Raw genomic sequence first — 26,347 nt, forward strand, 5'->3', positions numbered from 1 at the left:
TTCTAATGATAAAAATTGAAAGTCCATGTACTCTTCTTCTAAAGGTTAAGATTAAAAAAAAACGAATTGGCTCCATTTGCAGTAAATCTAGATTGTTGTCAATGACCACCATGTCTTCAAAGTCTACAACTTGAAGTACAGCTGGAGTTGGTGCTGGTGACAGTGCTACTGGTGACAGTGCTGCTGGTGATAGTGCTGCTGACACTGCTGGTGATATGTCCCGATCTAATTCTTTCCTTACACAACCATATCCTGTTGGCGATACACTACCTGTATACTTACCCGTCTTCGTTGCATTCTCAGCTACTCAGCAACAGGCATATGGAGGCTTCATAAGAACACTGGACGCGGGAGGGTGGGGCCATAAATCCCTCTGCAGGACATACTTCATCCCCAATAGCAGGCAATTCCAAATGTCTACTATCTCCCATAATACAAGTAGCTGTGGTTGGTTGCTCCGATATCATTATGGTTCTTTTGTGAGCTTTTCCACCGCTTGTCTAGTAGGCGAGTCAAATAGATCAACTAGTTTTTTCTAACTGGTGACAGGAGCTATAATCCAGATGCGCATTTCGACAATACCTGTCTCTTCAGTGATGCTCGTGGCCAAAATATTTGAAATCCAAAGCTTCTATATAAGATGAAGAGCTATAATCCAAAAGGTCCAAAAAGTAAAGTTGATTTACTAAATTTATTTTTAGCATTAATAAATATAATAAATTTAAAATACAAATTTATTTCAAATTGATTCAATTAAATACAATAAATAAATGCACTTTATGTACAAATATGCATTCTCTCAACTCACAACACTAAACTGGAATGAAACATCTAAATTTCATTAATACTTGTTCTAAATGACCTATCCCTTCCCAAACTATCAAAATCTTTTACCCAACCCAAAATTGTTTTCCTAATTACTCTCCCTTAAATATAAATTTTAACATAACTAATTTCTAAAAGGATATAATTGTCCGAATATTAAAAAAAAACTCTTCTAATGATAAAAATTGAAAGTCCATGTACTCTTCTTCTAAAGGTTAAGATTAAAAAAAAAACGAATTGGCTCCATTTGCAGTAAATCTAGATTGTTGTCAATGACCATCATGTCTTCAAAGTCTACAACTTGAAGTACAGCTGGAGTTGGTGCTGGTGACAGTGCTACTGGTGACAGTGCTGCTGGTGATAGTGCTGCTGACACTGCTGGTGATATGTCCCGATCTAATTCTTTCCTTACACAACCATATCCTGTTGGCGATACACTACCTGTATACCTACCCGTCTTCGTTGCATTCTCAGCTACTCAGCAACAGGCATATGGAGGCTTCATAGGAACACTGGAAGCGGGAGGGTGGGGACATAAATCCCTCTGCAGGACATACTTCATCCCCAATAGCAGGCAATTCCAAATGTCTACTATCTCCCATAATACAAGTAGCTGTGGTTGGTTGCTCCGATATCATTATGGTTCTTTTGTGAGCTTTTCCACCGCTTGTCTAGTAGGCGAGTCAAATAAATCAACTAGTTTTTGGAAAGTTTGCTATAGCTTGCTATTGCTGCTTTCCATAGCCATCGGCCTCAAACTTATGGTGACAGATTATCGCCATTTATTCTGATCCGAGATAATTTAGTACTATTACTAGTGTTTGAATTATGAGTCTTGGAAGGTTCTTTTAACATTTCGAGTAACTACTCATTTGACACAGCTTTAATAAAAAATAATTGAATATTCACCGACGATTCAGATGAATTTAACTTCATTTTGAAAATGAGAATCTCAACACTATTTCGCGGATCTGCCATACGATGAAGAGAAAATCACAAGAAATCTACGCCAGATTGCGTCAGTTTCATTCATGAAAATTTCATGAATGAACATTTTCCGCTCTACTTTTACCTGTTTACTATGGACGTACGTAAACGTGGTAAAAGCCCGAGAGTATCGAAAAAATCGGGAATGACTGATTAAAATGCGAGAGCAAGTTGTCATTTTGACTGCCAAGCCGTCGGATAATTGACAAGTGATGATGTTTTGTTAAACAAAACACAGGTGATAGAATATAAAATACTCAATAATTATATGTCTAATGTCTCATTAAGGGACGAGTACAGGTAAATACGGTACCACCGGCTTTCATAAAAAAATTAAAATTAAATGCATTGTTTTTGTCGAAACATCGATCGAAATGATTTGATGCCAAAAATCATTTGAAAACTTTTAATTCCGTTATTTAAACACATTCCAATGTGGATATAAGGGCCTTCACTCGTTCAGCATGATAAAGTGGATCAAACTGACAGCAGAAAAACATCGACCAAACGTCAGTCTTCTTCTTACATCATACCACCTCTGGTGTATTATCGCAAATTCGTATCATATAGCATCCGTATTAAAAGCAACCGAGTGTCAGCATCTACTTCTTAGAATAACATAGCTCAAGGTATGAAGACAAGTGCTGTAGAAATGATTAAGGTTCGTGAAATTATGATGATGTGTACCCTTTGACTTAAATGGCTGCATTTTCACCTCAAAATTTATATAGATTACAGACAAACATGTGCATAGCATGCCCTATTTAAATAGAAATTTAATTGCTTTGTCATCCAAACACAGAGGCAATGATTACCATCAAACGAATGGCTTACAAAAAAATTCTATGAATCTAGCGTATATAAACTTTTTATTCCTTTGTTATACTCCCACCGTATTGAGTTTTATCCTTGTTCTTCTCTGAAAGTATGTACATTCTTCCCTTACTTATGTACCTCTGTATATCCCAAAATTCGTTTCTGTTTTCTTACTTTAGTTTGCCTGAACCAAATTGTATGAAACTGATACGCAATGCTTATAACCACAATTCACAAGTCAAGTTTGAATTTAAGTTGCGTATTTTTTACCATTCTATAGCGTTTAATGCTACTTTCCAAAAAGAAAAGTTGCTGGAAATTTTAGTTTCTGTTCTCTAAGTATAGTTTGTCTTAACCAAATGTTATGAAACTTATACACAATTCTCATTACCACAAACACTGATCAAGTTTGAATTTTGGTGGATTTAGTTTTACTGCTCTAGGATTGTGCCTTGTTAAATGGAACCAGATGCTCCGCAGGGCACCGCTTTATACGACCGCAGAAGTCGAAACCTGAAGTTGAACAGTTGGGACAAGTATGGACACAACATTCAAGCTTGATACAGCTCTGAATTTGGATCGCGATCAAATTGTTGACATAACAAATAGGTTTCTGACAGAAAACAAATGTCAAGATCTTACAATTCTATTGCGCAATACTGTATAATTAGGATGAATACACAATCATGAATGTTTATTAACCCATAATTCAGATCAAGTAAAAATTTTGGTAGTGTCACATTTACAGTTCTTGAGTTTATAACGTTAATGCTATAGCGAGGGCATCATTTGAGTCCCATGGATATGTTCCCTATTTTTGATAAAAGCCTATAATATAAATTGACTTTTTTTGCAGTTGTATTGATTTAAGTTACTGTAACTATTTATAAGTAAGGATGCAGTATTTTTTGCAAAGAACCAATGCTATTCAAAAGAGTTCAAAGAATGAAAATGTATTAATAACTATAGGCCACAATAAAGGTTGTCAAAAATGAGAAATGTTTGTACCATATACATGTAGAAAGCTTTAAAAGGCCCCGCCGGATATGAAACATGTGGAACAATTCAAACAAACAAAAAACTTGCGTGTTAATTTACTAAAAACAAATATGAAGGACCTAAACCAATAGAAAAATACTAATTCACAGGCCCTTGAAGTTGACATGGTACTTAAAGAAATTAAAAGAGCTTTCTGAATGTATTTTTCATTATTTTAGATCTACAGCTTAAAGTTGTAATCATGAGAAAATATCAAAACTTTTTATGATAAACATAAAAAAAGTGATTTTTTTTATCCTTACTGATGAGACAATGGTTTAGTTTAAAACATCAAAGCTGTGATGAAATACATATTTGAAATAATACACGTCTATAACCTTTTTGGAATAATACCCAGCTACAGTTGCAAACTTTCCAGAGGTGCTATCCAGCACTTTGATTTCTAACTGGTGACAGGAGCTATAATCCAGATACGCATTTCGACAATACCTGTCTCTTCAGTGATGCTCGTGGCCAAAATATTTGAAATCCAAAGCTTCTATATAAGATGAAGAGCTATAATCCAAAAGGTCCAAAAAGTAAAGTTGATTTACTAAATTTATTTTTAGCATTAATAAATATAATAAATTTAAAATACAAATTTATTTCAAATTGATTCAATTAAATACAATAAATAAATGCACTTTATGTACAAATATGCATTCTCTCAACTCACAACACTAAACTGGAATGAAACATCTAAATTTCATTAATACTTGTTCTAAATGACCTATCCCTTCCCAAACTATCAAAATCTTTTACCCAACCCAAAATTGTTTTCCTAATTACTCTCCCTTAAATATAAATTTTAACATAACTAATTTCTAAAAGGATATAATTGCCCGAATATTAAAAAAAACCTCTTCTAATGATAAAAATTGAAAGTCCATGTACTCTTCTTCTAAAGGTTAAGATTAAAAAAAAACGAATTGGCTCCATTTGCAGTAAATCTAGATTGTTGTCAATGACCACCATGTCTTCAAAGTCTACAACTTGAAGTACAGCTGGAGTTGGTGCTGGTGACAGTGCTACTGGTGACAGTGCTGCTGGTGATAGTGCTGCTGACACTGCTGGTGATATGTCCCGATCTAATTCTTTCCTTACACAACCATATCCTGTTGGCGATACACTACCTGTATACTTACCCGTCTTCGTTGCATTCTCAGCTACTCAGCAACAGGCATATGGAGGCTTCATAAGAACACTGGACGCGGGAGGGTGGGGCCATAAATCCCTCTGCAGGACATACTTCATCCCCAATAGCAGGCAATTCCAAATGTCTACTATCTCCCATAATACAAGTAGCTGTGGTTGGTTGCTCCGATATCATTATGGTTCTTTTGTGAGCTTTTCCACCGCTTGTCTAGTAGGCGAGTCAAATAGATCAACTAGTTTTTTCTAACTGGTGACAGGAGCTATAATCCAGATGCGCATTTCGACAATACCTGTCTCTTCAGTGATGCTCGTGGCCAAAATATTTGAAATCCAAAGCTTCTATATAAGATGAAGAGCTATAATCCAAAAGGTCCAAAAAGTAAAGTTGATTTACTAAATTTATTTTTAGCATTAATAAATATAATAAATTTAAAATACAAATTTATTTCAAATTGATTCAATTAAATACAATAAATAAATGCACTTTATGTACAAATATGCATTCTCTCAACTCACAACACTAAACTGGAATGAAACATCTAAATTTCATTAATACTTGTTCTAAATGACCTATCCCTTCCCAAACTATCAAAATCTTTTACCCAACCCAAAATTGTTTTCCTAATTACTCTCCCTTAAATATAAATTTTAACATAACTAATTTCTAAAAGGATATAATTGTCCGAATATTAAAAAAAACCTCTTCTAATGATAAAAATTGAAAGTCCATGTACTCTTCTTCTAAAGGTTAAGATTAAAAAAAAACGAATTGGCTCCATTTGCAGTAAATCTAGATTGTTGTCAATGACCACCATGTCTTCAAAGTCTACAACTTGAAGTACAGCTGGAGTTGGTGCTGGTGACAGTGCTACTGGTGACAGTGCTGCTGGTGATAGTGCTGCTGACACTGCTGGTGATATGTCCCGATCTAATTCTTTCCTTACACAACCATATCCTGTTGGCGATACACTACCTGTATACTTACCCGTCTTCGTTGCATTCTCAGCTACTCAGCAACAGGCATATGGAGGCGTCATAAGAACACTGGACGCGGGAGGGTGGGGCCATAAATCCCTCTGCAGGACATACTTCATCCCCAATAGCAGGCAATTCCAAATGTCTACTATCTCCCATAATACAAGTAGCTGTGGTTGGTTGCTCCGATATCATTATGGTTCTTTTGTGAGCTTTTCCACCGCTTGTCTAGTAGGCGAGTCAAATAGATCAACTAGTTTTTTCTAACTGGTGACAGGAGCTATAATCCAGATGCGCATTTCGACAATACCTGTCTCTTCAGTGATGCTCGTGGCCAAAATATTTGAAATCCAAAGCTTCTATATAAGATGAAGAGCTATAATCCAAAAGGTCCAAAAAGTAAAGTTGATTTACTAAATTTATTTTTAGCATTAATAAATATAATAAATTTAAAATACAAATTTATTTCAAATTGATTCAATTAAATACAATAAATAAATGCACTTTATGTACAAATATGCATACTCTCAACTCACAACACTAAACTGGAATGAAACATCTAAATTTCATTAATACTTGTTCTAAATGACCTATCCCTTCCCAAACTATCAAAATCTTTTACCCAACCCAAAATTTTTTTCCTAATTACTCTCCCTTAAATATAAATTTTAACATAACTAATTTCTAAAAGGATATAAATGTCCGAATATTAAAAAAAACCTCTTCTAATGATATAAATTGAAAGTCCATGTACTCTTCTTCTAAAGGTTAAGATTAAAAAAAACGAATTGGCTCCATTTGCAGTAAATCTAGATTGTTGTCAATGACCATCATGTCTTCAAAGTCTACAACTTGAAGTACAGCTGGAGTTGGTGCTGGTGACAGTGCTGCTGGTGACAGTGCTGCTGGTGATAGTGCTGCTGGTGATAGTGCTGCTGACACTGCTGGTGATCTGTCCCGATCTAATTCTTTCCTTACACAACCATATCCTGTTGGCGATACACTACCTGTATACTTACCCGTCTTCGTTGCATTCTCAGCTACTCAGCAACAGGCATATGGAGGCTTCATAGGAACACTGGAAGCGGGAGGGTGGGGCCATAAATCCCTCTGCAGGACATACTTCATCCCCAATAGCAGGCAATTCCAAATGTCTACTATCTCCCATAATACAAGTAGCTGTGGTTGGTTGCTCCGATATCATTATGGTTCTTTTGTGAGCTTTTCCACCGCTTGTCTAGTAGGCGAGTCAAATAGATCAACTAGTTTTTTTAACTGGTGACAGGAGCTTAAACCAGATGCGCATTTCGACAATACCTGTCTCTTCAGTGATGCTCGTGGCCAAAATATTTGAAATCCAAAGCTTCTATATAAGATGAAGAGCTATAATCCAAAAGGTCCAAAAAGTAAAGTTGATTAACTAAATTTATTTTTAGCATTAATAAATATAATAAATTTAAAATACAAATTTATTTCAAATTGATTCAATTAAATACAATAAATAAATGCACTTTATGTACAAATATGCATACTCTCAACTCACAACACTAAACTGGAATGAAACATCTAAATTTCATTAATACTTGTTCTAAATGACCTATCCCTTCCCAAACTATCAAAATCTTTTACCCAACCCAAAATTGTTTTCCTCATTACTCTCCCTTAAATATAAAATTTAACATAACTAATTTCTAAAAGGATATAATTGTCCGAATATTAAAAAAAAACTCTTCTAATGATATAAATTGAAAGTCCATGTACTCTTCTTCTAAAGGTTAAGATTAAAAAAAAACGAATTGGCTCCATTTGCAGTAAATCTAGATTGTTGTCAATGACCATCATGTCTTCAAAGTCTACAACTTGAAGTACAGCTGCAGTTGGTGCTGGTGACAGTGCTACTGGTGACAGTGCTGCTGGTGATAGTGCTGCTGACACTGCTGGTGATATGTCCCGATCTAATTCTTTCCTTACACAACCATATCCTGTTGGCGATACACTACCTGTATACTTACCCGTCTTCGTTGCATTCTCAGCTACTCAGCAACAGGCATATGGAGGCTTCATAGGAACACTGGAAGCGGGAGGGTGGGGCCATAAATCCCTCTGCAGGACATACTTCATCCCCAATAGCAGGCTATTCCAAATGTTTACTATCTCCCATAATACAAGTAGCTGTGGTTGGTTGCTCCGATACCATTATGGTTCTTTTGTGAGCTTTTCCACCGCTTGTCTAGTAGGCGAGTCAAATAGATCAACTAGTTTTTTCAACTGGTGACAGGAGCTATAATCCAGATGCGCATTTCGACAATACCTGTCTCTTCAGTGATGCTCGCGGCCAAAATATTTGAAATCCAAAGCTTCTATATAAGATGAAGAGCTATAATCCAAAAGGTCCAAAAAGTAAAGTTGATTTACTAAATTTATTTTTAGCATTAATAAATATAATAAATTTAAAATACAAATTTATTTCAAATTGATTCAATTAAATACAATAAATAAATGCACTTTATGTACAAATATGCATACTCTCAACTCACAACACTAAACTGGAATGAAACATCTAAATTTCATTAATACTTGTTCTAAATGACCTATCCCTTCCCAAACTATCAAAATCTTTTACCCAACCCAAAATTGTTTTCCTAATTACTCTCCCTTAAATATAAATTTTAACATAACTAATTTCTAAAAGGATATAATTGTCCGAATATTAAAAAAAAACTCTTCTAATGATAAAAATTGAAAGTCCATGTACTCTTCTTCTAAAGGTTAAGATTTAAAAAAAACGAATTGGCTCCATTTGCAGTAAATCTAGATTGTTGTCAATGACCATCATGTCTTCAAAGTCTACAATTTGAAGTACAGCTGGAGTTGGTGCTGGTGACAGTGCTACTGGTGACAGTGCTGCTGGTGATAGTGCTGCTGACACTGCTGGTGATATGTCCCGATCTAATTCTTTCCTTACACAACCATATCCTGTTGGCGATACACTACCTGTATACTTACCCGTCTTCGTTGCATTCTCAGCTACTCAGCAACAGGCATATGGAGGCTTCATAGGAACACTGGAAGCGGGAGGGTGGGGCCATAAATCCCTCTGCAGGACATACTTCATCCCCAATAGCAGGCAATTCCAAATGTCTACTATCTCCCATAATACAAGTAGCTGTGGTTGGTTGCTCCGATATCATTATGGTTCTTTTGTGAGCTTTTCCACCGCTTGTCTAGTAGGCGAGTCAAATAGATCAACTAGTTTTTTCAACTGGTGACAGGAGCTTAAACCAGATGCGCATTTCGACAATACCTGTCTCTTCAGTGATGCTCGCGGCCAAAATATTTGAAATCCAAAGCTTCTATATAAGATGAAGAGCTATAATCCAAAAGGTCCAAAAAGTAAAGTTGATTTACTAAATTTATTTTTAGCATTAATAAATATAATAAATTTAAAATACAAATTTATTTCAAATTGATTCAATTAAATACAATAAATAAATGCACTTTATGTACAAATATGCATACTCTCAACTCACAACACTAAACTGGAATGAAACATCTAAATTTCATTAATACTTGTTCTAAATGACCTATCCCTTCCCAAACTATCAAAATCTTTTACCCAACCCAAAATTTTTTCCTAATTACTCTCCCTTAAATATAAATTTTAACATAACTAATTTCTAAAAGGATATAATTGTCCGAATATTAAAAAAAAACTCTTCTAATGATAAAAATGGAAAGTCCATGTACTCTTCTTCTAAAGGTTAAGATTAAAAAAAAACGAATTGGCTCCATTTGCAGTAAATCTAGATTGTTGTCAATGACCATCATGTCTTCAAAGTCTACAACTTGAATTACAGCTGGAGTTGGTGCTGGTGACAGTGCTGCTGACACTGCTGGTGATATGTCCCGATCTAATTCTTTCCTTACACAACCATATCCTGTTGGCGATACACTACCTGTATACTTACCCGTCTTCGTTGCATTCTCAGCTACTCAGCAACAGGCATATGGAGGCTTCATAGGAACACTGGAAGCGGGAGGGTGGGGCCATAAATCCCTCTGCAGGACATACTTCATCCCCAATAGCAGGCAATTCCAAATGTCTACTATCTCCCATAATACAAGTAGCTGTGGTTGGTTGCTCCGATATCATTATGGTTCTTTTGTGAGCTTTTCCACCGCTTGTCTAGTAGGCGAGTCAAATAGATCAACTAGTTTTTTTAACTGGTGACAGGAGCTTAAACCAGATGCGCATTTCGACAATACCTGTCTCTTCAGTGATGCTCGTGGCCAAAATATTTGAAATCCAAAGCTTCTATATAAGATGAAGAGCTATAATCCAAAAGGTCCAAAAAGTAAAGTTGATTTACTAAATTTATTTTTAGCATTAATAAATATAATAAATTTAAAATACAAATTTATTTCAAATTGATTCAATTAAATACAATAAATAAATGCACTTTATGTACAAATATGCATACTCTCAACTCACAACACTAAACTGGAATGAAACATCTAAATTTCATTAATACTTGTTCTAAATGACCTATCCCTTCCCAAACTATCAAAATCTTTTACCCAACCCAAAATTGTTTTCCTAATTACTCTCCCTTAAATATAAAATTTAACATAACTAATTTCTAAAAGGATATAATTGTCCGAATATTAAAAAAAAACTCTTCCAATGATATAAATTGAAAGTCCATGTACTCTTCTTCTAAAGGTTAAGATTAAAAAAAACGAATTGGCTCCATTTGCAGTAAATCTAGATTGTTGTCAATGACCATCATGTCTTCAAAGTCTACAACTTGAAGTACAGCTGCAGTTGGTGCTGGTGACAGTGCTACTGGTGACAGTGCTGCTGGTGATAGTGCTGCTGACACTGCTGGTGATATGTCCCGATCTAATTCTTTCCTTACACAACCATATCCTGTTGGCGATACACTACCTGTATACTTACCCGTCTTCGTTGCATTCTCAGCTACTCAGCAACAGGCATATGGAGGCTTCATAGGAACACTGGAAGCGGGAGGGTGGGGCCATAAATCCCTCTGCAGGACATACTTCATCCCCAATAGCAGGCAATTCCAAATGTTTACTATCTCCCATAATATAAGTAGCTGTGGTTGGTTGCTCCGATATCATTATGGTTCTTTTGTGAGCTTTTCCACCGCTTGTCTAGTAGGCGAGTCAAATAGATCAACTAGTTTTTTCAACTGGTGACAGGAGCTATAATCCAGATGCGCATTTCGACAATACCTGTCTCTTCAGTGATGCTCGCGGCCAAAATATTTGAAATCCAAAGCTTCTATATAAGATGAAGAGCTATAATCCAAAAGGTCCAAAAAGTAAAGTTGATTTACTAAATTTATTTTTAGCATTAATAAATATAATAAATTAAAAATACAAATTTATTTCAAATTGATTCAATATAATACAATAAATAAATGCACTTTATGTACAAATATGCATACTCTCAACTCACAACACTAAACTGGAATGAAACATCTAAATTTCATTAATACTTGTTCTAAATGACCTATCCCTTCCCAAACTATCAAAATCTTTCACCCAACCCAAAATTGTTTTCCTAATTACTCTCCCTTAAATATAAATTTTAACATAACTAATTTCTAAAAGGATATAATTGTCCGAATATTAAAAAAAAACTCTTCTAATGATAAAAATTGAAAGTCCATGTACTCTTCTTCTAAAGGTTAAGATTAAAAAAAAACGAATTGGCTCCATTTGCAGTAAATCTAGATTGTTGTCAATGACCATCATGTCTTCAAAGTCTACAACTTGAAGTACAGCTGCAGTTGGTGCTGGTGACAGTGCTACTGGTGACAGTGCTGCTGGTGATAGTGCTGCTGACACTGCTGGTGATATGTCCCGATCTTATTCTTTCCTTACACAACCATATCCTGTTGGCGATACACTACCTGTATACTTACCCGTCTTCGTTGCATTCTCAGCTACTCAGCAACAGGCATATGGAGGCTTCATAGGAACACTGGAAGCGGGAGGGTGGGGCCATAAATCCCTCTGCAGGACATACTTCATCCCCAATAGCAGGCAATTCCAAATGTCTACTATCTCCCATAATACAAGTAGCTGTGGTTGGTTGTTCCGATATCATTATGGTTCTTTTGTGAGCTTTTCCACCGCTTGTCTAGTAGGCGAGTCAAATAGATCAACTAGTTTTTTTAACTGGTGACAGGAGCTTAAACCAGATGCGCATTTCGACAATACCTGTCTCTTCAGTGATGCTCGTGGCCAAAATATTTGAAATCCAAAGCTTCTATATAAGATGAAGAGCTATAATCCAAAAGGTCCAAAAAGTAAAGTTGATTAACTAAATTTATTTTTAGCATTAATAAATATAATAAATTTAAAATACAAATTTATTTCAAATTGATTCAATTAAATACAATAAATAAATGCACTTTATGTACAAATATGCATACTCTCAACTCACAACACTAAACTGGAATGAAACATCTAAATTTCATTAATACTTGTTCTAAATGACCTATCCCTTCCCAAACTATCAAAATCTTTTACCCAACCCAAAATTGTTTTCCTCATTACTCTCCCTTAAATATAAAATTTAACATAACTAATTTCTAAAAGGATATCATTGTCCGAATATTAAAAAAAAACTCTTCTAATGATATAAATTGAAAGTCCATGTACTCTTCTTCTAAAGGTTAAGATTAAAAAAAACGAATTGGCTCCATTTGCAGTAAATCTAGATTGTTGTCAATGACCATCATGTCTTCAAAGTCTACAACTTGAAGTACAGCTGCAGTTGGTGCTGGTGACAGTGCTACTGGTGACAGTGCTGCTGGTGATAGTGCTGCTGACACTGCTGGTGATATGTCCCGATCTAATTCTTTCCTTACACAACCATATCCTGTTGGCGATACACTACCTGTATACTTACCCGTCTTCGTTGCATTCTCAGCTACTCAGCAACAGGCATATGGAGGCTTCATAGGAACACTGGAAGCGGGAGGGTGGGGCCATAAATCCCTCTGCAGGACATACTTCATCCCCAATAGCAGGCAATTCCAAATGTCTACTATCTCCCATAATACAAGTAGCTGTGGTTGGTTGTTCCGATATCATTATGGTTCTTTTGTGAGCTTTTCCACCGCTTGTCTAGTAGGCGAGTCAAATAGATCAACTAGTTTTTTTAACTGGTGACAGGAGCTTAAACCAGATGCGCATTTCGACAATACCTGTCTCTTCAGTGATGCTCGTGGCCAAAATATTTGAAATCCAAAGCTTCTATATAAGATGAAGAGCTATAATCCAAAAGGTCCAAAAAGTAAAGTTGATAACCTAAATTTATTTTTAGCATTAATAAATATAATAAATTTAAAATACAAATTATTTCAAATTGATTCAATTAAATACAATAAATAAATGCACTTTATGTACAAATATGCATACTCTCAACTCACAACACTAAACTGGAATGAAACATCTAAATTTCATTAATACTTGTTCTAAATGACCTATCCCTTCCCAAACTATCAAAATCTTTTACCCAACCCAAAATTGTTTTCCTCATTACTCTCCCTTAAATATAAAATTTAACATAACTAATTTCTAAAAGGATATCATTGTCCGAATATTAAAAAAAACCTCTTCTAATGATATAAATTGAAAGTCCATGTACTCTTCTTCTAAAGGTTAAGATTAAAAAAAAACGAATTGGCTCCATTTGCAGTAAATCTAGATTGTTGTCAATGACCATCATGTCTTCAAAGTCTACAACTTGAAGTACAGCTGCAGTTGGTGCTGGTGACAGTGCTACTGGTGACAGTGCTGCTGGTGATAGTGCTGCTGACACTGCTGGTGATATGTCCCGATCTAATTCTTTCCTTACACAACCATATCCTGTTGGCGATACACTACCTGTATACTTACCCGTCTTCGTTGCATTCTCAGCTACTCAGCAACAGGCATATGGAGGCTTCATAGGAACACTGGAAGCGGGAGGGTGGGGCCATAAATCCCTCTGCAGGACATACTTCATCCCCAATAGCAGGCAATTCCAAATGTTTACTATCTCCCATAATACAAGTAGCTGTGGTTGGTTGCTCCGATATCATTATGGTTCTTTTGTGAGCTTTTCCACCGCTTGTCTAGTAGGCGAGTCAAATAGATCAACTAGTTTTTTTAACTGGTGACAGGAGCTATAATCCAGATGCGCATTTCGACAATACCTGTCTCTTCAGTGATGCTCGTTGCCAAAGTATTTGAAATCCAAAGCTTCTATATAAGATGAAGAGCTATAATCCAAAAGGTCCAAAAAGTAAAGTTGATTTATTAAATTTATTTTTAGCATTAATAAATATAATAAATTTAAAATACAAATTTATTTCAAATTGATTCAATTTAAATACAATAAATAAATGCACTTTATGTACAAATATGCATACTCTCAACTCACAACACTAAACTGGAATGAAACATCTAAATTTCATTAATACTTGTTCTGAATGACCTATCCCTTCCCAAACTATCAAAATCTTTTACCCAACCCAAAATTGTTTTCCTAATTACTCTCCCTTAAATATAAATTTTAACATAACTAATTTCTAAAAGGATATAATTGTCCGAATATTAAAAAAAAACTCTTCTAATGATAAAATTGAAAGTCCATGTACTCTTCTTCTAAAGGTTAAGATTAAAAAAAAAAAACGAATTGGCTCCATTTGCAGTAAATCTAGATTGTGGTCAATGACCATCATGTCTTCAAAGTCTACAACTTGAAGTACAGCTGGAGTTGGTGCTGGTGACAGTGCTGCTGGTGATAGTGCTGCTGACACTGCTGGTGATAGTGCTGCTGACACTGCTGGTGATCTGTCCCGATCTAATTCTTTCCTTACACAACCATATCTGTTGGCGATACACTCCCTGTATACTTACCTGTCTTCGTTGCATTCTCAGCTACTCAGCAACAGGCATATGGAGGCTTCATAGGAACACTGGAAGCGGGAGAGTGGGGCCATAAATCCCTCTGCAGGACATACTTCATCCCCAATAGCAGGCAATTCCAAATGTCTACTATCTCCCATAATACAAGTAGCTGTGGTTGGTTGTTCCGATATCATTATGGTTCTTTTGTGAGCTTTTCCACCGCTTGTCTAGAAGGCGAGTCAAAAAGATCAACTAGTTTTTTTAACTGGTGACAGGAGCTATAATCCAGATGCGCATTTCGACAATACCTGTCTCTTCAGTGATACTCGTGGCCAAAATATTTGAAATCCAAAGCTTCTATATAAGATGAAGAGCTATAATCCAAAAGGTCCAAAAAGTAAAGTTGATTTATTAAATTTATTTTTAGCATTAATAAATATAATAAATTTAAAATACAAATTTATTTCAAATTGATTCAATTTAAATACAATAAATAAATGCACTTTATGTACAAATATGCATACTCTCAACTCACAACACTAAACTGGAATAAAACATCTAAATTTCATTAATACTTGTTCTGAATGACCTATCCCTTCCCAAACTATCAAAATCTTTTACCCAACCCAAAATTGTTTTCCTAATTACTCTCCCTTAAATATAAATTTTAACATAACTAATTTCTAAAAGGATATAATTGTCCGAATATTAAAAAAAACTCTTCTAATGATAAAAATTGAAAGTCCATGTACTCTTCTTCTAAAGGTTAAGATTAAAAAAAAAACGAATTGGCTCCAGTTGCAGTAAATCTAGATTGTTGTCAATGACCATCATGTCTTCAAAGTCTACAACTTGAAGTACAGCTGGAGTTGGTGCTGGTGACAGTGCTACTGGTGACAGTGCTGCTGGTGATAGTGCTGCTGACACTGCTGGTGATATGTCCCGATCTAATTCTTTCCTTGCACAACCATATCCTGTTGGCGATACACTACCTGTATACTTACCCGTCTTCGTTGCATTCTCAGCTACTCAGCAACAGGCATATGGAGGCTTCATAGGAACACTGGAAGCGGGAGGGTGGGGCCAAAATTTAGTAAATGTTTTGACTAGTTTGTGATATCGAAAACCCTGGTGTAATAATTTTTCAGTAATACATAAATTTCTCTCGTTAAAATCTAAAACATTGTTACATACACGAGCGAATCGTCCAAGTTGAGATATATAAACACCGTAAGATGGTGACAAGGGAACGTCACCATCTAAAAACGGATAATTAACGATAGGAAATGAAAAACCATCCCTTTTATCATAAATTTTAGTATTCAGCTTTCCGTTAGTGATATCATAGATATCAAGATCGAGGAAAGGGCAGTGGTCATTATTAGTATTAGCTTTATTTAAAGTAAGTTCAACAGGATAAATTTCATTAATATACATACTGAAGTCGTCATTATTGAGAGCCAAAATATCATCCAAATATCTAAAAGTATTATTAAATTTGTTTATCAGATGTTGTTTTGATGGGTCTTTGCTTATTTTTGTCATAAATTGTAACTCATAACAATACAAAAAGAGGTCCGCAATAAGTGGTGCACAGTTAGTCCCCATTGGAATTCCGATAATCTGACGATATACGGAATCCCCAAAGCGAACAAAAATGTTATCTAGTAAAATTTCAAGGGCATATATAGTATCAAAGCATGTCCAATTAACATAGTTTTTTTTGTTTATTGCTACTAAAAAATGACCTAAAAGAGTTTGAACATATATATTCACATTCTGATTTTTTGAATGCCCATTTAATTAGGTGCGTGAATTTTTCTTAATGAGAATGTGAGGCAATGTGGTATACAGGGTAGAAAAATCAAAACTTTGAACAGATTCAAAATGACCAATATAAGCATGAAATTCATCAAGTACTTCCAACGAGTTCTTGACACTCCAAAAGTAATTTATTCCACTATTTTCGAAGGCCTTATTTGAACAATTTATTATAAGGTTTTTAATTGTACCAAGTGTGCTGGTAAGAAGAATAGACAATTTAGTGGTTGAACAAAGGCTTGAAGACGAAATAAATCTATATTTGTAAGGGTTTTTGTGTAGCTTCGGAAGCCAATACATAGTTGGGACTTTCATTGTATTTGGCTCTGCTTGTAAAGCGGTGGCTAAAAGTTTATGTTTGTTACATATTTCGTTTTCTGAAAATGGAGTCAGTTGGAATGTTGGTGAATTGGTAATTTCCTTTTTCAGAACATCAATGTAAAATTTACGTCAAACAATAATAATATTATTAGCAGCTTTATCGGCCGGGACTAAAACAAATTCCTTGGCTAGTTCTTTTAGTTTATGTTTGATACGAGAAATAGGTTTATTGTGGTTATTTTTAATAGTAAAATGTTCTTTAAAATGTTGAATACGTATATCAACTACCTTCATTACTGAATTAAAAAAAGAGTCCAAAGATTTTTTTGGCAGCTTTTTTCCCGTTTCATCCATTTCATACAGTAAGTATGGAGTGAGTCGTGGATGATATTACGACACTCATTCCAATTAATAATTGAAGGGGGACGATATTTAGGTCCTTTACTGAGGAATGATTTTAACTCTCAGTCTTGAACGATGTTAAGATCTCCTGTTATAACATGGGAAATGGATCCATAAATATATTCGGAATTACTGCAATTACATGAAGTAGGTGTATTTTCACTGATATTAACATCTTTACACAATTGACTATAATTAAACACAAATTTCCGGGTAGATTTCTTGTAAATATAACAAATAAGAGGTAGCTCAGTATTGTCAAAATATCCAGGAATTTGTTCTTTAACAGAATGGTCATTAAATATACCGGCAATATTTACAAAATCAAAGCCTTTATTGACATACTTAATTTTAATAAAATGTTTTTTATGATCTTCAGGGCGATCAATTTTGGGAAATAATTTAGAATAACAATATGCCATAATAATTTGAACAATTTCATACTTAGGACTGCTACATGAAATTGTGTTGCAATCCTCCAAAATTTTATTTAACTTATTAACCGGTAGCGAACAGAGTTTTGTTAACAGATAATGTCTGCCGTTGTTTTTTGAAATAGAAATTTGGTTCGAAATATTGGTATGATTGGCACGAAATTTTCTATGATTGCGATTTGTTCTCCGACCGTGAGAACGGTTTTTACGAACAGTTTTAGAAACTATATCCAAAATGTTAACGGAATTGGTTCTAGATATATTACCAATTCCCATGATATTATCATTTAGACCGAGAGGGTAAACTGTCTGTAATTTTTTAATCCAATTTAATTCAATTATTTTCCGTGATCGTACAAACTTCGAATGCGATTCACCAGGCTGCTTATTTACTACTTCTAAAGGTTGAACTGCTTAATATTTAAAAGGATGGTTGTGCTTCTTAAGGTGTTGGTAAATGATACTTTTGAATTTATTTGGTCTTTAAAAACGATACAGATGTTCTTGAGTGCGGTTAGATAAATATCGTCCAGTTTCTCCTACGTACTGAATACCACACCCCGGTTTGTTTCATGTGAGTAAATAAATAGTACTGTTTGTTTTTCAAGTTATATCAGTTTCAAAATTTAAAGAAAATGTGCGACCATTAAACGTGGACCTTACCGTATTGTTGGTGGAAAGACGGGGACATGTAAGTCATTTTTTGGCATGACACTTATCGATAGAAGGGTAACCACGATTTTTATTGTTAAAAATGTTAGCGATGGTAGTATTTTTAGATAACCGGTTTTGAAGATTGAGACGTGTAGATACCCTTTGAACAAGTTTAGTTTTTAGTATTTTTCCATTTCTAAGCTTCATAATTGTTTTGTTAGTGAATTACATAATAAAGGAGCAAAGATTGGCGTCCAGAATATGAACCAGCATACAATAATTTAAGTTATGTAAAATTGATAAATTTTTGTTCGGCTGAAAATGTCAAACGCTATCAGAATAAATTACCCGAAAATGATAGTGTATATCAGGGTAGGACTGATGGCTGACTAAATAGTAGAATGGGGCTGAATATTGAAATACTACTTTTTGATAAATATTTCCAAAATAATGAACTAGAGCAGTTCTCGCTCGGACACACACTCCATAATCTAGTATATTATAAGAGCATAAACCTGAAGCACGGGGAGGCACTCTACTCTAAGAATTCTTTATAAAAGAACTGACATGACTTGTTATTGTTTTTTATGAATTCAAATTTATCGTTAGATATGTGCGTAATTTTCTCTGAAGTTGTGATTAAATTTTTCCAGTCTTTTGGTATCATATGCAGCAAAGAGTGGTATTCCAAGAAATTAATATTAAGATTATATTTTTCGCAGAATTCCTTTAAAGTAAAAAATTTGCTGTTTTCATCAAGTAAATCACCTATAAAGAAAACTCCTGATTCAACCCACCTCTGGTAAAAGATAGTTGTATTATTAATTTACAAACTCTTGTTTAGCCATATGGATTGTTTCATGATCCCTTCAGCAGTGTCATTAGTGACAGTATTTAGGATATTCCAGTTTAGTAAAATATCTTTCCAGAAATTAAATGGTTTTAAATTTAACACGTCAAAAACGATCGGGATGCATTTTTGTAACAAAAGAAAATTGCATCTTGATCCAGAACTAACTTTGTACGGCAACCCAATTAAAATGGTTGATGAAACCAAATTTCTTGGTTTACTTTTCGATAAAAAGTTAACCTTTCTACCCCATATCAAAATGTTAAAAGCGAGATGTTTAAAAGCTTTAGATATTTAAAAAGTTGTCGGCAGCACTGACTGGGGTGCTGATCGCAACATTTTACTCAATTTATATAGATCTCTAGTTAGATCTAAACTAGATTATGGCTCTATAGTGTATGGCTCTGCAAGGAAGTCCTACATACAGATTCTCGATGCTGTGCATCACCAAGGTTTGCGTCTTTGTCTAGGCGCATTCAAAACCTCACCAGTTGAGAGTGTATGTAGAGGCTGGTGAGCACTCACTCTCTGACAGACGTTTGAAGCTTGGACTTCAATATGCTGTCAAAATAAAAGCCCATTCAGATAATCCTGCCTACAGCTGTGTTTTTAATCCGATTTATGAAGATATTTTTGCAAAACATGAAAACAAAATTCCACCGTTAGGTATACGTTTAAAACCACATTTAGCTTCTTTTGATTTAAAATCTGTTGCTCAAGTTAAAACTTGCAAATGTCCTCCATGGGAACTTCCCAAACCAAAAATGATGTTTGATCTCCGTGAAAACAATAAAAATAAAACAAATCCTCTTTTAATTCAGCAACAGTATGCTGAAATTAAAGCCGATTATCTAGATTTTTCAACTGTCTATACTGATGGATCAAAAGATGGTGATAGAGTTGCATCTGCTGCTGTCTTCAGGGACAGAGCTGCAACCCTCCGTTTGCCATCTGATGCATCCATCTTTACTGCTGAAGCAGAAGCAATAATTTTGGCTTTGAAATTTATTGCTTCTTCAGATAAATCCAAATTTATTATTGTTCGGATTCACTTTCATGCTTACAAGCTATACGAAATACTAAAATTAAAAACCCAACAATCCTGAAAATTTTATATGTAATGAGGAATTTAAAAATTCTTCTGAAAGAAATAATACTAGTATTTCTATGGGTTCCGAGTCATGTTGGAATCCTTGGAAACACAGCTGTAGACCTTGAGGCAAAGAATGCCCTGGGTGACCCTCTATCTAACTGTGATTTACCATATACTGATTTTAAATCTAATATTAGGGAATATGTTTTTAATATATTGAAAAATAAATGGAGTAAAAAAGATGATAATAAATTGCATGAAATTAAACCTAATTTAGGCAAACCTTTTAGTAATATTATGTGCAGAAAAGATCAGTGTGTTATTACTAGATGTCGTATTGGTCATACTAGAATAACACACGAGTATCTTTTAAAAAATGAAGATGAACCACAATGTGTTCCTTGCAACTGCAAGTATACTATTAAACATGTTTCAATTAATTGTATTGACCTTGCTGATATTCGTATGAAGCATTTCAATGTCAATAATATGTATGATTTATTTAATAATGTTCCATTTAAATTGGAATTTATTATAGAATATAAAAATGTTATATTTAAATCGATTTTAATTTTTATCACGTTATTTTACTGTTGATTTTTATTTGTGTATACTCAATTTGCTTTAGTCAAGAATTTTAGTATATTGAAGGACTTTTTGTCTTATTTTAAAAATATGCTTTAAATTGTAAAAATATTCGAATTAGCTCTCGCCGCGATATAGCCTTTTTGTGCTAATGCGGCGTAAAGCAACCAACAATCAATCAATCTATCAGAAATTATTAAAATTTGAAGAAATCTTTTGGTTACCATCAGGGGTCATCAACCATATTTTGTCTGCTCCTAATCTGTTGTATTGATCTATTAATGTTTTCCATGGGAATATATTCAAGGGGTCTAAACGTTTATTTATCCATGTCATCTTTCAACTTTTAGACCCCTTGAATTTATATATCCCCATGGAAAACATTGTTAATAGATCAATACAACAGATTAGGAGCAGACAAAATATGGTTGATGACCCCTGATGGTATCCAAAAGATCCAGTCAGCAGGTATTTGGCCATCGTGGAAATGAACACAAATGGGCAGAGACATTAAATTTCATAAAAATATAAATGAAGTAAAGATTAAAATAATTGTTTTAGAAGGATAATACTGTAAAAAACAAAGAAACTAAATATTTTAACTCTTCAGAAAATAACGGGTTTGTTGTATTTAAGAAATGAATTAAAGTGGACAAGAAAGGACCAGCAGGTAAAGCAAAATTCTTGCTGACTGTAGTGTAGTTTGTTATATTAGTATTAGTATATATTATGGTTGCCCATTTACCAATGAAGCTATACATACAACACAATACAGTGAAACCTGAATAAACCGAACCCACATACAACACAATACAGTGAAACCTGAATAAACCGAACCCTGAATAAACCGGAAACCTGTTTAAACCAAACTTGTTCCGAAGACCAATCATATCACATTTTATGCATTGTGAACCTGTTTAAACCGAATACCTACAAAACCGAACTTTTTCTCAAGTCCCGAAGAGGTTTGGTTTAGTCAGGTTTTACTGTACATGTCTTGCTATAATAATATAGTTACTATGCGATGTAATTCAATTATTGATGCTCATTCATGCAAAGTGTAGGTTTTTTATAATGAAGTAGAAAAGATATGGTGAACATGGCCCTGACAGAAAATCAAAACATACACATAACCAAAGTTGCAGCACAGGAACAGCGCTTTTATTATTTTTTTGTATCTTAAAAATTGCAGAGCTCTCAACACAGTTTATGAGGAAGTATCTGTTTGCCTCTTACGATAAAGCTCCTTGTCTAATTCAGTCACTACATACCACATGAGGCCAAAATGAAAAAAATATTTGTGTATTTAAAAGGATTTCCTGCAATAGAAAAATCGTGTATCTACCATGTCTAATAAGCTAGGATTTTTATTTCATTTCACATTTATTTTATTTGTGTACATGGGAACAACCGTAATTTTTTTCAAAATTTATTACCATAACCGGTTAAAGTGCCCATAAAAACTCTAAGAGTAGGAGTTTGAGGCATATAAAACAGCAGGTAGGGAAACTTAACAATTTTTGTTTCGTTTTGGTACAACATGCATGACATCAAATAGGCCAGTTGCCAATACAGATTTGTGCAGTGCTAGTGTCATTATATTAGTTAGTTTTGTTAATTGAAAATAAGATTAGTTAGTTTTGTTAATTGAAAATAAGATTAGTTAGTTTTGTTAATTGAAAATAAGATTAGTTAGTGTTGTTAATTGAAAATAAGATTAGTCAGTTTTGTTTATTGAAAATAAGATTAAGTGCAGAATATACAGGCCTTAAGCACACTTCTAAAGTACAATATAAATCTACATCTAACGTACCTTGAGTCGTCTTCGCTTAGCAAAAACTTGGGAGAGGACAAATGGTGAACTGGAAACCTTCTGTGCTGTAATTGAATAAATATACATGGGTCTTTTAAGGTTTCTACACATCCCCCCCCATTTTTATTAGGGCCCCGCCTTTAGGCGGGTCGCCTTATAGTGATCAGTCTGTCCGTCTGTCCGTAACACTTTCGTGTCCGCTCCATATCTAGAACCGTTATGATTTCATACTTAACATGATTATTAACCAACACCAGAGGGTGTGTCATGTTTAATGTACAACTTACTAGGTCAAAGGTCAAGGTCAAAAACTTTGTTTCAGTTGACAACCCCGTGTCCTGTGGTGAAGATCGTGTCCGCTCAATATCTAGATAACCGTTATGATTTCAAAGTTTATACTTGACATCCATTTTAACCACCAGAGGGCGTGTCATGATGTATGTACAACTTCCTAGGTCAAAGGTCAAGGTAAAAAACTTTGGTTTCAGTTGACAACCCCGTGTCCTGTGGTGAAGATCTTGTCCGCTCCATATCTAGATAACCATTATGATTTCAAAGTTTATACTTGACATCCATTTTAACCACCACCAGAGGGCGTGTCATGATGTATGTACATCTTAGGTCAAAGGTCACATCACAAGAACTTTGGTTTCAGTTGACAACCCTGTCCTGTGGTGAACATCGTGTCCGCTCTATATCTTGAGAACCGTTATGATTTCAAAGTTTATACTTGACAGCCATTTTAACCACCACCAGAGGGCGTGTCATGATGTATGTACATCTTAGGTCAAAGGTCACATCACAAGAACTTTGGTTTCAGTTGACAACCCTGTCCTGTGGTGAACATCGTGTCCGTTCTATATCTTGAGAACCGTTATGATTTCAAAGTTTATACTTGACATCCATTTTAACCAACACCAGAGGGTGTGTCGTGGTGTATGTACCACTTCCTAGGTCAAAGGTCTGTCTGTTGGTCTATCTATCGCTAACAAATTTGATCCACACTATATTTTGAGAGGACAGCTGTTATTATTTCATACTTTATACCTGACAAACATTTTCAACTTAAGATATATATTAACCAACACCAGAGAATGTGTCATAATGTATGCATCCTAGGTCAAAGGTCAGTCCATCGGTCTGTCCATCCGTTCGATGTTCTTAACAAATTATGTCAGCTCTACCTCCCGAGAACCGTTAATATTTCATACTTTATACTTGGTGGGTCATAATATATTGAAGGCATAATTCTAAAAATATGTGAAAAATATCAATTGGGCAGCACCTTTAAACATATTGTTCAAACATCAATCCATATATCCAGCAGTCACCTTAGAGTAGTCAACAACGAGTTCACATCATGCAGTCATATCCCTATTATACTATGAAAGTAAGTTGAGAATATTTATCAGTTTTAACTTAAAATCTTAGATTAAAATCACACATGAGACTATGTTATAACTTCAAATAATGCTTCATATCAGATTATCCATACAACTTATTTACCCCACGTTATTAACAGCGGGGGCCACAGAGATGGTTCCCATCTCAATGATATCTAGTATGAATTTATATATAATGGAAACTGATAATTTGCTAAGACTAGTTTGTTTTTGAATTCAAAATAAGGGTATGAACAACAAAATTATGTGAGATCTCATGTTAAAGCAAATGCACCTTCATAATCCTCCGAACTGTATCTACATGCTCTGAGCAAGTATTTTTTTTCAGCTTGTGGAAAAATTAATATTCTTTTACCTGGTGATGGACCTATAATATCTGAGTCACTTTCATCACTTATTTCCCAAACTGTAATATCACTATCACTATCCGCAGTGTCTGAGTTATCCATCTGTAAAGAAAATTGCCAATACTGTCACATAATTATGAATTTTCATACAAGGTCCCTCAAACGTGGAGTGTCAAAAGCCAAGGTTGCAAATTAAACAGTCGTCAAACAGGAAGTTGATGTTGATTTAGTACAAAAACGTATCCCACAATAAAGCAAACATATATGCGGCTTGTAACTAATATCAAGCACCTGTGATGAAAAGTTGCAGAAAAAAAAATGACGAAAAATGTTCATGATGTTGTTTAAATGGACAGACAGAGATAAGAACGGATAGAGAGACAAACACAGTGACACATACCCCTCCCCTTTAAAACAGAAGTATAATAACATGTCAGAACAGAAATTATTTATTGAATTTATATTGCTTATACAGACTACAGCTGGGTACTTGATCTCTGCTTTTTACTATGACAGCCTGAGTCTTGGGGAAACATCAATGTACAGATAAATTCTGACAGCTATGAAGTATTTATTAAATGTATTATCATACTATTGTGTTGTTCTTCATATCAAATAATAACACAAACTGTAAATGTAATAAGCTAAGTTACATGTGCTTGAAGTGATATACTGGTATCGATCGAAAATGCACTCTTCAAAGTAAGAGTTGTGTTTGGCGACATACCATTTAGCCAGCTTCAAAGTTCAAAAGTTTTATTTAGAGACGTAATTCTACACAAAACAACACCAAACATGTTGTATTATATCCCTTTAAACCTTTTAATTACTTATTTCTCTTAAAATATGATATTTGAATAAGAAACCGGAAAAATGTAATGGGCGATAACTCGAGCCAAAAATTATCCGAAAAAAGGGTGTCCAATATTTTATGGCTCAGCGCAAAAAAGCGCATACTCAAAAGTGGCCAAACTTAAATTCATTCAATACGTCATTAATTTAAGTTTTTAATGATGTCTTCATTGTATTTCGTTATTTACATATATGTAAGAAACGATTTCACTAAGTATCGTAACACCTGAAGCATAATTTTTGTGTTTTACTTACCTTTTTCCAACAAATATCGTCTGTTCATATGCCATTTTTTTATTTTCCATCGGAAACCAATGTCTTTTGTAACACGCAATCTGATTGGTTGATATTTTTAAAGATATTTTTGATCATATGATTCCAGTCCAGTACAAAATAGTGGACGCGTTGACAGGATATAGCTTGACACCATCCAAACGATTGCGATTTTCGACATTTTGTAGGCTTTTTCGGTCATTTTCCTATTAAAAACCCTCCAAATTATAAATATAGATAATATCGGAAGTACGAAAAACAGTTGCAATACTAATAAAAATAAAGAATATTGAGGCCGAAGTGGGTGATTTTACCATTGTGGCAGATACGAATTTTCAAAATGGCGGACTTCTGTCATGGCTAATTGAGTACCAAAATTCCTAAATAATGTTTTACCAAATACAGCTAAGGTAATCTATACATGAGGTAGAAAAGCCTTAATATTTTTGATAACAGTTAATTTATAAATATATTCATCTTAATGATAATTCATGTCAGAATAAAAAAAGATCCTCCAAAAATGAAAATATTATAAATATTGATGAAGAACAATTTTTGCCGTAAGATATAACTAGAGGCTCTAAAGAGCCTGTGTCGCTCACCTTGGTCTATGTGAATATTAAACAACGGACACAGATGGATTCATGACAAAATTGTGTTTTGGTGATAGTGATGTGTTTGTAGATCTTACTTTACTAAACATTCTTGCTGCTTACAATTATCTGTATCTATAATAAACTTGGTCAGGTTAGTTTCAGTGGAAAATGAT

The 26,347-nt window shown here is 34.4% G+C and overlaps 1 protein-coding gene across 1 annotated transcript in view; it reads left to right on the top strand.

Annotated features, from left to right (window-relative positions):
* The window catches only part of LOC134717740 (uncharacterized PE-PGRS family protein PE_PGRS54-like), a 48,340-nt gene extending 29,080 nt beyond the window's left edge, over nt 1–19,260 (top strand). The window contains exons 11-25 of the mRNA XM_063580234.1: nt 137–355; nt 1,133–1,351; nt 4,666–4,884; nt 5,661–5,879; nt 6,655–6,888; nt 7,663–7,881; nt 8,657–8,967; nt 9,654–9,837; nt 10,611–10,829; nt 11,605–11,823; nt 12,597–12,815; nt 13,589–13,807; nt 14,586–14,729; nt 15,589–15,823; nt 19,207–19,260. Coding sequence (XP_063436304.1) covers nt 137–355; nt 1,133–1,351; nt 4,666–4,884; nt 5,661–5,879; nt 6,655–6,888; nt 7,663–7,881; nt 8,657–8,967; nt 9,654–9,837; nt 10,611–10,829; nt 11,605–11,823; nt 12,597–12,815; nt 13,589–13,807; nt 14,586–14,729; nt 15,589–15,823; nt 19,207–19,260 — 3,133 coding nt within the window. The remainder of the gene's footprint in view (nt 1–136; nt 356–1,132; nt 1,352–4,665; nt 4,885–5,660; nt 5,880–6,654; nt 6,889–7,662; nt 7,882–8,656; nt 8,968–9,653; nt 9,838–10,610; nt 10,830–11,604; nt 11,824–12,596; nt 12,816–13,588; nt 13,808–14,585; nt 14,730–15,588; nt 15,824–19,206) is intronic.
* Nucleotides 19,261–26,347: the final 7,087 nt, after the last annotated feature.

This window comes from Mytilus trossulus, chromosome 5, assembly GCF_036588685.1.
Source record: "Mytilus trossulus isolate FHL-02 chromosome 5, PNRI_Mtr1.1.1.hap1, whole genome shotgun sequence".
NCBI lineage: Eukaryota > Metazoa > Mollusca > Bivalvia > Mytilida > Mytilidae > Mytilus > Mytilus trossulus.